The sequence below is a fragment of the Mobula birostris genome, chromosome 9 (genome assembly GCF_030028105.1).
Source record: "Mobula birostris isolate sMobBir1 chromosome 9, sMobBir1.hap1, whole genome shotgun sequence".
NCBI lineage: Eukaryota > Metazoa > Chordata > Chondrichthyes > Myliobatiformes > Myliobatidae > Mobula > Mobula birostris.
The window spans coordinates 150,908,511-150,925,687 of NC_092378.1; the positions used below are offsets into that span (position 1 = coordinate 150,908,511).

Consider the following 17,177-nt stretch of genomic DNA (forward strand, 5'->3'; position numbering starts at 1 on the left):
GAGCTTGGTTATCAGAGGCTATTTGAGACACACACATTTGGAAGCATTTAGTAGGTAGTGGGAGCTTATTCCCAGTACTACTCCTGGCTATGACAATCTTAAGGAACTCGCCCAGCTGAAGGGAACACCAGTTGCTGAAAATTCCCACTCAAGTCTCTGTCCTAATTTGAGAATGTGGTATCAGTCTCCAATCATTATTGTGGTTCCATCCTAGAAGTCACAACCTAGCAGAACGGTTGGAGTGCTGTCATCACCACCACCTTGGGGATAATAGGCAATAATGTCACCAATGTACATTTTTAATATTATGTTACAATTCCTACCCCAAGATTTTCTTGTAGAATAAGTACAAGAAGCCTCCAATCTGATCTGAGAACTCTAAACACAACTTTCTAATGACAGACTGAATCCAAACAATTCCCATTGCTTTTATGAACACAGCTGCCAGAAAAATGTAGACATTAGTAAGAAAATTGTACTTGAGTCCAGACGCCTTATCAAAGTCCTTTTCTTGGTATAACAGCGTGATTTTTTACTTTGAGGGGCCAAATACAAATTAAATATTTCCCACCCTACCATATTGTGCATTTTTTCAGTTTTGTTTGCTGGTGGGAAAAATATTGCTCAAGTTATTTTGGTAACATTCCAGTCACACTAACTCTTTTTCTCTCTTGTTGCAGTGGGGGAAATCCTTTTGCTACAGTCAAACTCCGACCAACAGTCACAAATGACCGATCGGCACCCGTTATCTAGTGCGTGTGGGTAACAAATGTATCTCCTGTACCAGATGTGAAATGGCAACCAACAGACGCTATTCTAAATTGACATTATATATACAATCATGCCTTCCACACAAACTGCTGTCTCTACATTTATCCTTGTAGTATCAGTTATTTATGCTATTCAAATTAATTGTAAAGCCACTCTTATTTTAGATAATGGAGGAACAGATGCTATTACACGTGAAAGAATGCAGCATTTACAAGGCTCTTGTTACTAGACATTTACGTGGGAAAGAAGTTGTTTTTATTAGGAATTAATCACTGTTTAAAAATGCTGCTGCCTTTCAAAATCCCACACTTCATGTTACCAGCTTGTTTAATCAAGCATTTATTCCATATGATGTTTAATATTTAGTGAAAAATGTAAAAAAAAAATCTTGTAAATTTATTGCTCATTGCTTTTGTTGAGGAGTAAGACTCCAGAGGCTGTGCGCGCGTGAGCTTTGAGTACTCACACAGTATCAGACGCAGGCTCATGGTTTTTGAAATTGGTGATAGGCTAGAACATGTTTTTCAGCATCAGTAATGGAAGCCATATCAACAGGCTGTATCTATTCATTTTGTTTCTCTCAGGGATGTTTGTGTTTTTTTAAATCTTTCCCATTCTCTATTCCATTTTTTGTTTTTTTGAATCTTTCTCTCCTATTTACTGTCTGTGCAGCCTTTTTTATTATTTATACCTAATTGGGAGCTGTTTATGGATGATGGGTACAAATCGATATAATGGATAGAATCCTAAAGATATGATCGTTCCTTTCCTGATATAATTTTGCATTTTAATTTGTGTACATGCGGAACATTTTACAGATGAGCCTGACTGAGGGGAAAGGGATTAATATGTTGTAGATCATGGCAATTCTGACCTGAGGCTGACATTTTGCACGTCAAACCCTGTCAAAATTGATAGTGACCTATACCAACTGCTAGAGTTTCAATCTCTTTCAGTTACGGACACTGATGGACTGGTGCACTTTCCCAATGTTTTCTACTTGCATTTGAGTGGCACCTTGTATCCATCACCACTGTAAGTAGATACACAGCCTCACACTTCCCAATCCGAAAATGTAGCAGCAGAGCCACTTGAAGTGCATTTTAAATGTATCAGCCAAAGATTAGTTGATTTAAAGTTCAGCATATTTAATAGGTTAGTGCTTTCCATTTATTTTTGGAGTTGTGCCATAGAGATGATCCTCCTTTTAAAGTGATCTATGTGCACACATGTACTTTGTGCTTTACCTCATGGTTTGAGGGGGTTTACAATAGTAGTCAAGACTCTTATGTAGCAAATAGTAAAATCCCAATAAGTAAGTCTGAACATGGTAGTGTTTCTTTACCTCTGGCTGCACTTCAATCCTCAGATTCCTAATGGTACACATCTTCAGGCATATATTCTCCGAATTTATGGGAGTTTTCCCTTCTGCGTGGAGTTGAAGTATCAGTTTTTTTTATCACTCTGTGTCACTTTGACTTTTGGGAGTGTTTTGCTTTGTAACTCTCTGAGACTGGTGGCAATGCTTTAGAAATGAGCACCAAATATGGAAAAGATCAGAACAAAATTAACAGTTGCGTGGACCACACCACAACTCCTATGGCAATGGAACTATTAGAATAAATTATTTTGTTGTTCAGAGTATTTTCAAAGGATGTAAAAATATGAGACCTCTATGTAAATTAAAAAATCTTTGCAAAGTGAACAAGATGCAAAAGGCCCTTTGCCAATTCAATCAAGAAAAAATCGTCCATTCATCCTATTCTTAAGGACTCTAACATTTTGTCTTTTTTTAAAAAAAAATCCTTTTTCAAATGTGGCAACTCAGTTTTAAGCCTGTCTTTCCTTATTTTGAACTTAAGAGCTGTACATCTTTGTGTAGCCTTGCTGTGGAGTTTAGTACTGTTTCAATTCATCTGGTTTTCCATAAGGCAACCACTGCATTAAGTTGTTCAGTCTGCTCTTGGTGAAAGGGAGCTTTATGGCTGCCATTGTCTTCCCCTTTCTCTATATATGCACACACCCCTCAACCCACCTTCCCTCCCTCCCTCCACCCCTCAACCTCACCCTCTCTCAACCCTGCTTCCTGTAGGCCCCAGCAATAGTGTGCATCAAACTCAGCCTAGGAAAACGCAAACAAAAGAACTGCAGATGCTCAAAATAGGAAATAAATTTTATAAATTCTGGGAAGCATCGGCAGGCCATGAATAGAATCCATGCCATGAACAATGGATAGGAATAGGTAATGTTTTAGATCAGAGACCAGACTCAGCAAGTTCTTCACCTGAAACATTAACCCTTTCCACACATCCTACTTGGCCTGCTGAATGTTCCCAACATTTTCTGCTTTTTATTTCTAATCTGCATATTTGCCTCTGATCTGCATTCAACTGGCATATTAACTCAATCAGTTTCTCTTTCTTTGGTTACTGAACTTTAACGAAACGTCAAGTGTAACTGTACCTTTGGCTCCATTATCTCTACTTGAAGTGCTTAACCCAAAGATTCAATTCAGATGCAGGGAAGGGACCAGGACCTATTGCAAGTTTAACATTTAGATGATAGATTATAGTTGCTGCACTTCAGTGATTTTTCTTTGTACTCTCATCACTTTTCATTCCTTTTACCACTTTCTGCTGTGTCAGTAATCCCCTGCATTTGTCTATGATAACATGTAGTTAATCTGTCATATTCATTTCTGAATTAGTCTGTCAAGGGGAATATTAGGTTAATCCTGTTTCAGGTCTCTGACCTGCCTTGAAACTACAATTAGTAGAAAACTAACACTACCATCTTCAGAGTAGAAGTGACAGAGACGAAGAACCAAAGTGTTTGTTACGTATGTAATGCAATGAGATAAATCAAGTTCTAAATGTTTAACTTTACGTTACTGAAGAATCTGTATTGGAATTAAATTATATCCCTTTACTGGGGAGCTTATGTAGGAAAGTTTTTGATGAGATTAGCAATAAGAATTCAAATATATATCTCCAGTGATAAATGCAATAAAAATGTGTACCATGCATTGTCTAGAGACATTTACTGTATTATAGTATATTTTGCAGTGAGGATCTCAATTAAGCAAGATGATTTAATGTTGAATAAATGTGTATGATGCCTCTTTATCTATTACCAACATCCTTGCCAGGACCAAGCCACTGACCTGGCTGAAAAGACTCCCTCTTGTACAATGTTTGGGGAAACTAGATTTGTAAGTGTACTCTGGGTATTTCACAGTACATATTAGTTTTCTGTATGTTGTTTTTCTGACGTTCCTGTGACAGCACAGCTGCGTTTAACTCCAACTAGTTATAGGTTTATTAAATTCTAATTTTGCTCTCCTGAATTCTGGTTCAACTGTGCAAAATGCAAATGTTGTGAAAAGTCTATGCAACCATTTGCAGCAACTGCAATAAATTACTGGTGCATATTCCTAACTTTGTTTTCAAATAGCCTCTGCCAAGACTGAAATCTTCTTAGCTATTGAGTTCAGCCAATAACTTTAATATTTCAGCACTGCTGAGTGTGTGTCACCACACAAGTAGTTAATAATACATGTAAGACTTTTGAGTTTCCTTTAAGTATCGAGGCTTTGGCGAGGGTGTAGAAGAAGTTTACCAGGATACTGTCTGCATTAGAGGGCATATGCTAAAATGAGAGTTTGGACAAATTTGGGTTGTTTTCTCTGGAGTGATAAAGGCTGAAAGAGCTTTATAAGATTGAGAGGCATAGATAGGGTAGACAGACTCCATAATTGAAATGTCTAATACCAGGGGGCATATATTTAAGTTGAGAGGGTGTAATCTCAAAGGAGATGTGAGGGTCAAGTTTTTTTTTTAACACAATGGTGGGTGCTTAGAATGCACTGCCTGGTGTGATGGTAGAACAATACAGGCACATGACTATGCAGAAAAAGGAAGAAGACGAACACTCTGTCGGCAAAGGGCATTAATTAGGTTGGCCATTTGATTACTAATTTAAGTTGATCAGCACAAATGGCCTGTTCCTGTGCTGCACTGTTCTATCTTCTATCACTGGACCGTAATTTCATAAATGTCAGAGATTTACAGACACAGCTTTCAATCATATCTGTAGTCCTGCTATATACAGATTCGACCATAAAACACTGGAGCAGAACTCGGCTACTTGGCCCATTGAGTGCACTTTGCAATTAGTCGCATATTTGTCCAGGAAAATGCAATAATTACTCGGCCAGTAGTGAAGTTGCCAAATGAATGAATGTCCTCACTTTTGTTTGTGGCTGAGATAGAGATTTAGTTGCCTGGGTTTGTTCTTTTTAAGAAAGAAGTTTTAAAAGGAATTTAAGGGGATTTTTTTTTATTATTTTACAGAGAATGGTTGATAAATTTAACGCTGCCAGAAGAGGTGGTGGAATCGGGTGCAGTCATTTTGTTAAATACACATTTAGACAGATATTTAAATGGGGAAGTTACAGAAAGATGCAGCATTAGTAGGAGCAAATCAGAGTCAGGTTTAATATCACTGGCATATGTCCTGAAATTTGTTGTTTTGCAGCAGTACATTCAATACATAATAAAAAAACTGGAAATTATAATAAGAAAATAGATTAAAACTAAGTAAGTAGTGTGGAAAGAGCACGAAAACGAGGGGAGGGAGAGTACGTGGATTCATTACATCCATTCACAATGGCATTGGTGTAGGTGGCCAGGCAGGTCAACATAGATGTGGTGGGCTGAAGGACCTATTTCTTTATTGTACAACTCTGACTCAATGATAATATACACTTTCCCTCGACTAGTCACTGGGTATGCAGGGATCATGGTAAAGCCTGCAAGTGAAACACAGTTTGAGGCAGGAGGTGGCACGGTAGCGTAGTGGTTAGCACAACACTTTACTGTATCTGTGACCCGGGTTCAATTCCCACCACTGTAAGAAGTTTATATGTTCTTGCTGTAACCCCATAGGTTTCCTCCAGGTGCCTTGGTTTCCTCCCACAGTCTAAAGGTGCACCAGTTGGTAGGTTAATTGGTCATTGTAAGTTGTACATTGATTTAAGCTAGGGTTAAATAGAGTGTTACTGTGCAGTGTGGCTGAAAGGGCCTATACTGTGCTGCTTCTAAATAAATAAGTAAATAAATAAATCTAATCTATCAATTCGACAAGTTATGCGCCTCTGAATTGTGCTTACTGGAGACGATTCAGGCCAAGGTTTGAATTTCAGCCTTTTGGCCTGGTGTTGGAAGCTTTTTTTTTAAACAAACATACCAACCTTTATTCAATCATGAAATATAAATAAGATAAGGGCTTTAAGGCCATAAGACAGAGAAGCAGAATTAGGCCATTTGGCCCACTGAGTCTGCTCCACCATTCAATCATGGCTGATCCTGAGCCCCACTGCCCACCCTTCTCCCGTAACCTTTGTGGCCATGTCCACTTGACAATCTATCAAGCTCTGCCTTTCATACACTCAATGACCTGGCCTCCACAGTTGCCTGTGGTAACAAATTCCACAAATTCACCACCCTCTGGCTAAAGAAATTTCTCCATCTGTTTTAAAAGGATGCCCCTCTATCCTGAAGCCGTGACCTCTTGTCCTGGACTCCCCCACTATGGGAAACATACTTTCCACATCTACTTTGTCCAGGCCTTTCAACATTTGAAAGGTTTCATTGAGATACCTCCCCCCCTCCCCCCATCCTTCCAAATTCCATTGAGTACAGATCCAGAAGCCATCAAACATTCCCCGTATGATGACCTGTTCATTCCTGGCAACGTCCTTGTAAACTGCCTATGGACCCTGTCCAATGCCAGCACAGCTTTTCTTAGATGAGGAGCCCAAAACTTCACAATACACAAGGTGAGGCCTCACCAGTGCCTTATAAAGCCTCAGCATCACATCTCTATTCTTGTATTCTAGACCTCTTAAAATGGATGCTAATGTTACATTTGCTTTCCTCACCACCAATTCTACCTGTAAATTAACCTTTAGGGTGTACTGCACAAGGACTCCCAAGTCCTTTTGCATCTCAGATTTTTGGATTTTCTCCCCATTTAGAAAATAGTCTGCACACTTATTTCTTCTACCAAAGTGCATGACCATGCATTCTCCAACATTGTATTTCATTTACCATTTTCTTGCCCATTCTCCTAATCTGTCTTCCTGCAGCCTTCCTGGTTCTTAAAACACTACCTGTCCCTCCACCAATATTCGTATCATTTGTAAACTTGGCAACAAAACCATCTATTCCATCATCTAAATCATTGAGCTACAGCATAAAAAGAAGCAGTCCCAACACAGACTCCTGTTGAATGCCACTAGTCACTGGCAGCCAACCAGAAAAGGATCCTTTTATTCCCACCAGTCAGCCAATGTCCTAACTATGCAGGTAACTTTCCTGTAATACCATGGGCTCCTAACTTGATAAGCAGCCTCATGTGGCACCTTGTCAAAAGCTTTCTGAAGTCCAAATATACAACATCTATTGCATCCCTTTTATCTATCCTATGTGTAATCTCCTCAAAGAATTCCAACAAGTTTGTCAGGCAAGATTTTCCCTTAAGGAAACAATGCTGACTTTGTCCTGTCTTCTCCTGTGTCACCAAGTACTCCATAACCTCATCCTTAACAATTGACACCAACATCTTCCCAACTACTGAGGTCAGGCTAACTAGTCCATAATTTCCTTTCTGCTGCCTCCCTACTTTCTTAGAGTGGAGTGACATTTGCAATTTTCCAGTCCTCCGGAACCATGCTAGAGTCCAATAATTTTTGAAAGATCATTACTAATGCCTCCACAATCTCTGCCTGTACCTTTCAGAACCATAGTGTACGTTTTATCTGGTCCAGGTGATTTGTGTACTCTTAGGTCTTTTCAGCTTTTTGAGCACCTTCTCCCTTGTAATAGTAACTGCACTCACTTCTCTTCCCTCACACCCTTCAACATCTGGCACACCGTTAGTGTCTTCCACAGTGAAGACTTATGCAAAATACCCATTTAGTTCATCTGCCATCTCCTTGTCTCCTGGCCTCATTATTTCTCCAGCCTCATTTTCTAGTGTTCCTACATCAACTCTCATCTCTTTTTTATTTTTAACATACCTGAAAAATCTTTTACTATCCACTTTGATGTTGTTTGATAGGTTGCTTCCATATTTTATCTTTTCCTTCCTAATAATTTTTAGTTGTTCTCTGTAGCTTTTTAAGTTTCCCAATCATCTATCTTACTGTTAATTTTTGCTTGTTTGTATGTCCTCGCTTTTGCTTTTACATTAGCTTTGACTTGCCTTGTCAGCCACAGTTGTAGTATTTTGCCATGAGTATTTCTTCTCTTTGTTTTTGGAATACATCTATCCTGCACCTTCCTCATTTTTCCCAGAAACTCACACTATTGCTGCTCTGCTGTCATCCCTGCCAGCATCTCCTTCCAATTTACTTTGGCCAACTCCTCTCTCATATCACTATTCTTTTACTTCACTGCTACGTTAGACTTTACTTTCTCCCTATCAAATTTCAAGTAAACTCAATCATATTGTGATCACTGCCTCCTAGGGGTTCTTTTACCTTAGCCCCCCAATTGCCTCTGGTTCATTACATAACACCCAATCCAGTATAGCTTCTTGAGATCCATTTCCAACCTGATTTTCCCAATTCACCTTGCATGTTGAAATCTCCTATGACTGTCATAACGTTGCCCTTTTGATGCACCTTTTCTATTTCCCATTGTAATCTCTGGTCTACATCCCAACTATTATTGGGGGGAATGTATATAACTGCCATAGGGTCCTTTTACCCTTGCAGTTTCTGAACTCAACCCACAAGGATTCAACATCTTCCAATCCTTTGGCATCAAATCATTAGAAAGATATGACATTCTTTACCAGCAGAGCCATGCCATCTCCTCTGCCTACCTTCCTTTCCCTCTGATACATGTGTAACCTTGGATGTTCAGCTCCCAACTTCAACCATCCTTCAGTCAAAATTCAGTGATGGCCACAACATTATACCTGACAATCTGTAAAAGTGCAACAAGATCATCCACCTTATCTCCTACATTCTGTGCATTGAGATTCTAACAGTTTGAGTGCTGTATTTGCTACCCTTTTAGATTTTGCATCCCTAATGCACTGACACTCATCCTGCTGGCTGCAATTCTCTGCCTGCCCTTCTTGACAGTCTGATTGCATGTTGTGTTTGGTTTGTTACCGTCAGTCCTATCATGAGTCCCTTCACTCCAGTTCCCACCCCCCAGTTTATCCCTCTCCATAAGTTCTAACAAACCTGTCCATGAAAATACTGGTCCCCCTCTGGTTCAGGTGCAATCCATCAATTTTGTACAGGCCATGCCTCCCCCAGAAGAAATCCCAATGATCCAAGAACCTGAAGCCCTGCCCCCTGCACCAACTTCTCAGCCTTGCATTTACCTGCCAAAGCATCCTGTTTCTACCCTCACTGGCACGTTGCACAGGTAGTAATCCAGATATTACTACCCCGGAGGTCCTGCTTCTCAGCTTTTTGCCCAGATCCCTAAATTCTCTCTTCAGGAACTTTTTGCTTTTCCTTCCTCTGTCATTGGTACCAATATGTACCAAGACATCCCGTTGCTCTTCCTCCTCTTCCAAAATGCTGTGAATGCGATATTTAACCCTGTTGACGATTTCAAATTAAAATACAATCACTTTCATCTACAAAACACTCAATTTCCTTGGGAGGAGGGACTGTTTGTAAATCCCCCAACGTACCCTTTGTGATTTCATGCTCCCTTTCCAAGAACACCTGGGCATGAATGTAACTCTGGATGAGGAGCAGGCACTGGTGTTGGAGGCTAAAGTAGTCTAACAGCAGTTGTAACTAACACAGAGTTTAATATTGTGAACCACGATCTTGACTTGGGCTGGCTTAAGGCAGAGCAGAACTATCCACCCTTTAAAAACTGGCTATGGCAGTAACCACTGTTCATGTGCTACAATTTTGCCATCAAAATCTGCCATCAGTACAAACCAGATGTGGTCTTGGACTTGCGTTTATGAAAAAAAACATTTGACACTGGAGAATTAAAACTAATCCTTACAAAAACACAAGAAAAGGGGAGGAGGAATGTCATCAGCCACCCCCTCCCCCGCCAAAGCTCACCCTAATATTCAATATGATGATGGCTGATCTAGCCTGATCTTAAATCCTCTTGTGTGCTGGTTGCCCACAACCTTCATGCCCCAGTCTTTCTGATGTTTATGTCTCCACCTTAAATACCTAAGACATTAGAGCAGATTTAGGCCATTCAACCCATTGAGTCTGCTCTCACATTCCATCATGGCTGATTTATTTTCCCTCTCAATGCCATCATCCTGCATTCTCCTTGAAACCTTTGACATTCTTACAAAATCACAAGACAAAGGAGCAGAAGCAGGCCATTTGGCCCATCGAGTCTGCTCCACCACTTCACCATGAGCTAAACTATTCTCCCACCTAGTTCAAATTTCCAGCTTTTTCCCCATATCGCTTGATACCCTGACCGATTAGATACCTATCAATCTCCTCCTCAAACACACTCAATGACCGGGCCTCCACAGCTGTATGTGGCAACGAATTCCATAAATCCACGACCCTCTGGCTAAAAAATTTTCTCCTCATCTGTTTTAAATGAGTACCCTCTAATTCTAAGACTGTGGCCTCTTGTCCTGGACTCACCCACCAAGGGAAACAGCCTTTCCACATCTACTCTGTCCAACCCTTTCAACATTCGAAATGTTTCTGAGATCCTCTCTCATTCCTCTATACTGTACTCTTACAAACCAAGAACCTATCAACCACTGCTTTAAATATACCCAGCATCTCATGATCTGGCACTCACCACCCCTGGGGGCAAAGAATCCCAGAGATTTCTACACGGCACAGTTTTAAATGCCCCCTTGTTCATGTCTCCTCCACTGGTGTAAACATCTCAAATCTACCTTTAGGATCTTAACCGTTTGAACAAGGTCACCCTAATTTTTCTAAACTTAGGGGAATGCACACAAAAAAAACAACAAAAAGGGGGAACAGGAAATGAACAAGCTTTTTTTTTCTTTTTTAAACAGGCACAAAAAAAGTCTGATTTTAAAAACAAAAAAAAAGCTTATTTAAACATTACACAGGCCAAACACAGCCAGGACATAACGTTGAATCACTTCCAAACTCAGCTCTTCATTTTCTACACTTTTTAAACTAACTGCTGTTAGTTTCTTTCAAAATAATTTCCTTTACTGCACTAACCAGTGAACAGATAGTAACAAACATTTAAAATATCACAGCTGTTTATGTATGGAACACTTGAAAGCTGTGTTCATAAATATTAAATCAGATCTGAAAGTGCCTGTACATGCAGATTTAAATGTTTAAGGATGGTGCAGCATAGGCACAGCTGTAGCAATAATCTTATGCAATGTCACCATTGGAACACCTAGACTGAAACCAGTGAAGGAGGAAGGTACGTAGTTTCCTAACTATTATTTGCATTGTTAGTTCATTCTAAAGGTACACTGATCTAATTAACAGAAACAGCTACTACCATCAAAATAGTATGGATAAAATAAATTTTGACATAATTCTTATGCTGCAGAACAGGAAAATTAGTGTCTCAGACAAGTGCTTATATTCTGTGCTCTAAATGTCAAAATGTAAACCCTAAAACAGAAATGTTAAGTTGACTGCACTATTACTTGCTGTGCATGGGATGTGAAATCAACTTGGTTGAATTTCATCAGTTTCACTAAGTGTGGGTTAGGTTAAAAATTGATCCTGTGCATTTACAGAGGCGGTCAGAGAGTAATAAGATTGAAAGCTTTTATTTTTTTAAAAGTATTTTGAAATTTCTAAGAGACTAACATCATCAAAATTGTACAGTTGCATGAGCAGCGTTGACGAAGCTCAGTGATTAGCTGATTGTTTTTACTTGAACCAAGATGAAGTATTGCCTTCTCCTCCCCCATGACGGCGTTTCCCACTCCGTATGACCATTGATTGTCCACACTTGAAGGATGCAGAAATGCCTGAAAATGAGTCCATCTGGCTAAGTTGACTTCTGTCATGCTATAAGAGAGAAATTTGAAACAATATGATCTAACATTTTATATTTTCTCATTTGGGAAGCACTCTGATTATAGGTTCTGATACTATAAAGTTATTGCCTAATTGTATAAATTAAGATGGCAAAAAAAGTGAAGAATGTATTGTAAATCTAGCCATGGACTTAAAAGTGCAATAATCTGTATCATTATAAACCAGTTTATTTTGAATAAAACTACAATCGTCAATGTGTATTCTGTGCTGAAGTGCATTTAAGACATTGAAAATCTCCCAACAGCAGTTTATAAATACTTATACAGATCCACCCACCACTGGCTTCCATTTGGAGATCTATTAACAATTTAACTTCTAGGCATGTGGACAGCATGGTAGCGTAACGCTTTATGGAGCCGGTAAGCCGAGTTCAATTCCACCACAGTCTGTAAGGAGTTTGTATGTTCTCCCCGTGAGTTTCCTCTGGGTCCTTCATTTTCCTCGCACATTCCAAAGATGTATGGGTTAGGAGGTAAATTGGCCACATTAGTGAAATTGGGCAGTGTGGGCTCATTGGGCTGGAACGACCTGTTACTCTCTAAAATAAACAAACATACCAAAGGTGTACAAGTTAGAGTTTAGTAAGCTGTTGGGACCAGAGGCGTGACTACACTTGTGAGCTGCCCCCAGCACATTCCTTAGATTGTGTTGGTCATGGACACAAACGATATTTTCACTGTTATGTTTCAATACAAAAGAGCAGCAACCTTTTAAGATTTAAAGTTTACTAGCTAAATTTTTTTATATTGGCGTAGTTCAGCTTTTCTGTATTTCAGTGGGTGCTCCAATGAACCCCTCCTTCATGTACTTCAAAACCAAAACCTGTGGACTAATCATAGAGCAGCTGAGAGGAAGAATTACTACTATGCCCTTTGGAGCAACCAGTAACTGTCCACCATTTCAGACGAAATAAGGGTATAATCTACAGAGCATGTAATTTCATTGCCAATTCTTTCTCCTTGTATTGGGAGTCAATGATAAACTTTGTCTGTGCAAGATGTTGTTGATGATAAAGTATAGCTTTATTTGTCAAGTGTACATCAAAACAATGAAATGTGTTGTTTGTGTCCATGACCAACACATTCTGAGGATGTGCTGGGGGCAGGCCTCAAGTGTCGCTATGCTTCAGGTACCAACACAGCATGTCCACAACTTACCAACCCTAACCTGTATGTCATTGAAACACAGCAGGAAACCAGAGCACCCAGAACCACACGTGGTTACGGGAGAGTGCACAAACTCCTTACTGACAGTGTGGGAACTGAATCCTGGTTGGTGATCGCTGGTGCAGTAAATGTGTGGTGCTAACTACAGTGCTACAGAGCCGCTTGGACAACAATGGTTGTCAGACAGTACATACAACTCACTGCCTCACCTAGAAGAGTTGTTTAGGTCCCAGATAGTGGTGAGGGAGGAGGTGTTATATCACCTCCTCTGGCTGCAGGGAAAAGTGCCAGGAGACAGGAAGGAATGGGTAAGGAGGGATGAAAGATTTCTCAGTTCTCATGAAGGACTGCAAGCCCAAGACATCGAGTTTCTCTTTCCACAGATGCTGACTGACATACTGAATTTCTCCATCACTTTCTGTCAAGAATTCTGTGGTTTCTCTTTGTTCCCAAAGCCAAGTTAACACCACCCAATGTAGATTTGCACAACCAGTTTAACCTGCTACCTGTGGTAGCCACTAATCCCAGAGGTAGGAATGGGTGAGGCTACCTTGATTTATTTTTGATCTTGATCATCCCCATCATCCAACCATAAGATATAGAACTTTTGGCCCATCAGCCACTTTTGGCTCTGCCATTCAATAATAGCAGCCTCCACAGAGCAAAGACTTGTTCTCTGCCAGAAACTTAAGTACAAAACAAGCTAACACACACAAAATGACCTTGTCAGGCTTTCGTCACTTCACACTGAGCCTCCGGAAAATCCAACATATTTTCTGGCCGAGAAGGATCTCCAGCCACGCCCCATCCCTTCAGTGTCATTAAGAGGACACGACCACAATCAACATGAGGAAAGGTTGGAGATGGATAGGACATGTGATGAGAAGAGAGGCCAACTCCATCATCAAGCAGCTCTTCACTGGACCTCTGAAGAGCAAAGAAAACAGCTTGGCACCATATGCAGAAACAGAAACGAGAACCCTGCATTGTACCTGTAGCACAATAACGAAGGTGGCCAAGGACAGACTGAGATGGAGGACCTTTATTGCTGCCATAAATGCCAGTGGTGTTACAGGCAGTAACAAACTGACGCACAAAGTGCACTATTAAAGAAATACTGTTATCTTGTTGGGGTGTTTGTTGACAAAGCCACACTCCACTTGCACTCAGCTCTCATGCGATGAATCCACTAACTGCTAGAGGTAAGGTGATTTGGCTATTTTTTTTTGAAATAACATCACACTGCTGGTAAGAGAATGTGCTGTGCAAAAACACTTTGGTAATTTTACATTAACAAACACTTTTAAAATGAACACATATTGGTGCCGAAGTGACCACTAGGGGGCCACTGAACCACCTGGACACAAGAGTCTGGAACTCAAGGTCCCCTCATCCACTAACCCTCGGGTTGATACTGAGGATCAAACTACAAAGGCTGATTGTATGTCCAGAAGTCTGATGGCCCAAACTCTAGGAGTACGAGTTGGAGGGTCCATTGAGGAAGTCAGTAGCCCGTTATCTGTCAGTCCGCTGGAGACCCAGAGGACTGTCTGAGGGTGGATGTTTGGACCATCAATTCCATCACCCAAAACATTGACATATAATGCAAAAAAAATAGTCCTAACAGTCACCGGCAGCCAATAAGAAAAGGCTCCCTTATTTCTACTCTTTGCCTTCTGCCAATCAGCCACTGCTTTATCTATGCTAGAATCTTTTCTGTAATACACTGGGCTCCTAGCTTGTTAAGCAGCCTTATGTGGCACCTTGTCAAAGGCCTTCTGAAAATCCAAATACAATTAAATATTGGTTGTTAATGCAAATCACACATTTAACTGAATGCCTCATTGCATTCACAATACATTAATCTGACCTGCCCACCAACCTCACATGCCAGTATCACATTGTTGATTATAGGGATTTTCTCTGCATTAATTCTGCAATTTTAGATTTTAAAAATCTTATGAATCACAGGTAGTTGTAAAACAGCACTCAATGGCCATTTAAATAACCACAAGGTCCAAATGCTGGAAGTCAAAAGTTAATGAAATTAAGACATCATTTCTTTAAATACACTTTGAAATGTTTTAATCTTTGGTTACACTCAAAGCAGGTTCATCTTGAAGTCTTTAAGGTTATTCACACTTATGCTTACAAATACCTGGATTGTTGAATCAGAATCAGAGATATGCTGGGAAGTTTGTTGTTTTGTGAAGAGTTTAAGTTACCAGCACATCCTCATCTGAATCCAAGTGTGGTATATTGAACAAGGAAACAACTCAAAACATCCGTCAGTCAGCGAAGCCCCAAAAATTACTTACTCCCATTATGGGTTATCAGGAGAGGAAGAAAGATTTACTTTCCTTTTCGCATGTACATTTGTGTCAAATCAAATCAGAAAGGATGATGCTGGGCAACCCACAAGGGCCACTGCACTTCTAGCATGTCAAAAACTCACTGACACTAACCATGTCATTGGAATGTGAAAGGAAACCCACATGGTCAGGGGGAAGAACATATGGACAGTGGTGGAAATGGAACCCAGGTCACTGATGCAGTAATAGCACTGTGCTAACCGCTATGCTACTGTGCTGCCCTATGGGTTCAGATTCTGTAGCAGAAGTGACTGCAGAGGAATAGTGCAGTACTGACATGACAGCAGGAAGTAATGCTACACCACTTCCCTCCTTTCACCCAACATGCAGCACCTTTACGGTGAAAGAATTCATGTATTTCTAATGTGCTGCCTTTATCACCCTTGTTTGAGATTTTGTTAAAGGTTTGGAAAGGTTTCTCTTGACATGGGTACCTTAAAAGATTTTTTCCTCCCCCAGCAGAACCCTGTGACTTTCAAAAACCATATTTATGACAGAACAGTCTAACCCTACTCTCCCACACAGGCACATTAACAAAAGGGCCAAGTCTCTTAAATGTCTCCAATATATCTGCCCCTACCACTGCCCTGGCAATGCATTTCAATAGCAGGAGTCTAGGACTAGAGGCATAGCCTTAGAATACAAGGACGTCCTTCTAGCCAGAGGGTAGTGGAACTTGTTGCCACAGATGACTCTGGAAGCCAAGTCATCGGGTATATTTAAAGCAGACGTTGATAGATTCTTGATGAGAGGGTATTACAGGAAGAAGGCAGGAAAATGGGGTTGAGAGGGTTAATAAATCAGCAATGATTAATGCTGGAGCAATCTCCGTTCCTACATCTTAGTCACACTTCCAATGCATGAGAAACACTTTTGCTCAGTGTCAAGATTGTTTAATCATCTAAGTGGCTGTTAGTTTTAAAAAAACAGAACTACAAGGATGCAAATTTAATTGTAGCATTTTCAGTCACATCTGCAGAACCAGAGTACAGAGACAATTTTTCTCCTGTACATTTTAAACATTCAAAAACAAATTACTTTTAATTGTTCAGACTTTTCAAATTATATTTCTTTAAAGATCAACTCAAGTTCCATCAAACTAAATACAGAATGATGACAGTTCATTCATGGCAATTTATACAGAATAGGAGAGAATTTACAGTAAAAAAGACATGGTCATCAAACTCATCAACCAAAACTGGCCCCACAATTCGGGCATCTCCGTTGTCGCAATGCTAGGCAAAAGAGGATCCCAATGGGGAAGAAAAATATTGCACAGAGCACACCAAGGCAAGTGAAGTCATCTTCCAGAACACCAACTCTGTAAAATAAAGACAAAAAGCATGTTAGAAATACAGCCAGCGCACAAAGTATTGGAGGAACTCAACAGATCAGGCAGCATCAAGGCAGAGGAATAAACTATTGACTTTTCAGGCTGAGACTCTTCATGAGGACTTAAGATACAGCTATTTTGCCCATTGAAACCAAATCACAGCAAGAAAAATGGATGTGGATTTAATGTTGATGTTAGGACTACAGTATAATTCAGAAAATGTGTAGCTCAGATCGATGGTTGGTTTGAGTTGTTTTCCGATCCTGGCAATTTATTTGCGAACTTTGTTGATTGGCTCTGTGGTGAACGTATGTCATGGTCTGGAAATTTGCCTGCATCAGCTCAAATAGGATCAAGGTCTAGGTTTTTGTTTTAAGAATTATTCATGGAAAACCACACTTCTAGGAATTCTCTTGCATGCCACGTGTTGGCTTGCACCATGACTTTTACTAATGTCC

The 17,177-nt window shown here is 40.1% G+C and overlaps 2 protein-coding genes across 3 annotated transcripts in view; one reads left to right on the top strand and one right to left on the bottom strand.

Moving 5' to 3' along the window:
- The window catches only part of LOC140203191 (BAR/IMD domain-containing adapter protein 2-like 1), a 148,658-nt gene extending 136,623 nt beyond the window's left edge, over positions 1-12,035 (top strand). The window contains exon 14 of the mRNA XM_072269115.1: positions 681-12,035. Coding sequence (XP_072125216.1) covers positions 681-753 — 73 coding nt within the window. The 3' untranslated portion in view covers positions 754-12,035. The remainder of the gene's footprint in view (positions 1-680) is intronic.
- The window catches only part of bri3 (brain protein I3), a 36,607-nt gene continuing 31,016 nt past the window's right edge, over positions 11,587-17,177 (bottom strand). Inside the window, exon 3 of one of the 2 annotated variants that reach the window (XM_072269118.1) lies at positions 11,587-11,818. In XM_072269118.1, coding sequence (XP_072125219.1) covers positions 11,602-11,818 — 217 coding nt within the window. In that variant the 3' untranslated portion in view covers positions 11,587-11,601. Of the gene's footprint in view, positions 11,819-15,082; positions 16,708-17,177 lie in introns of those variants that run through there. The other variant, XM_072269120.1, reaches the window with a different exon arrangement.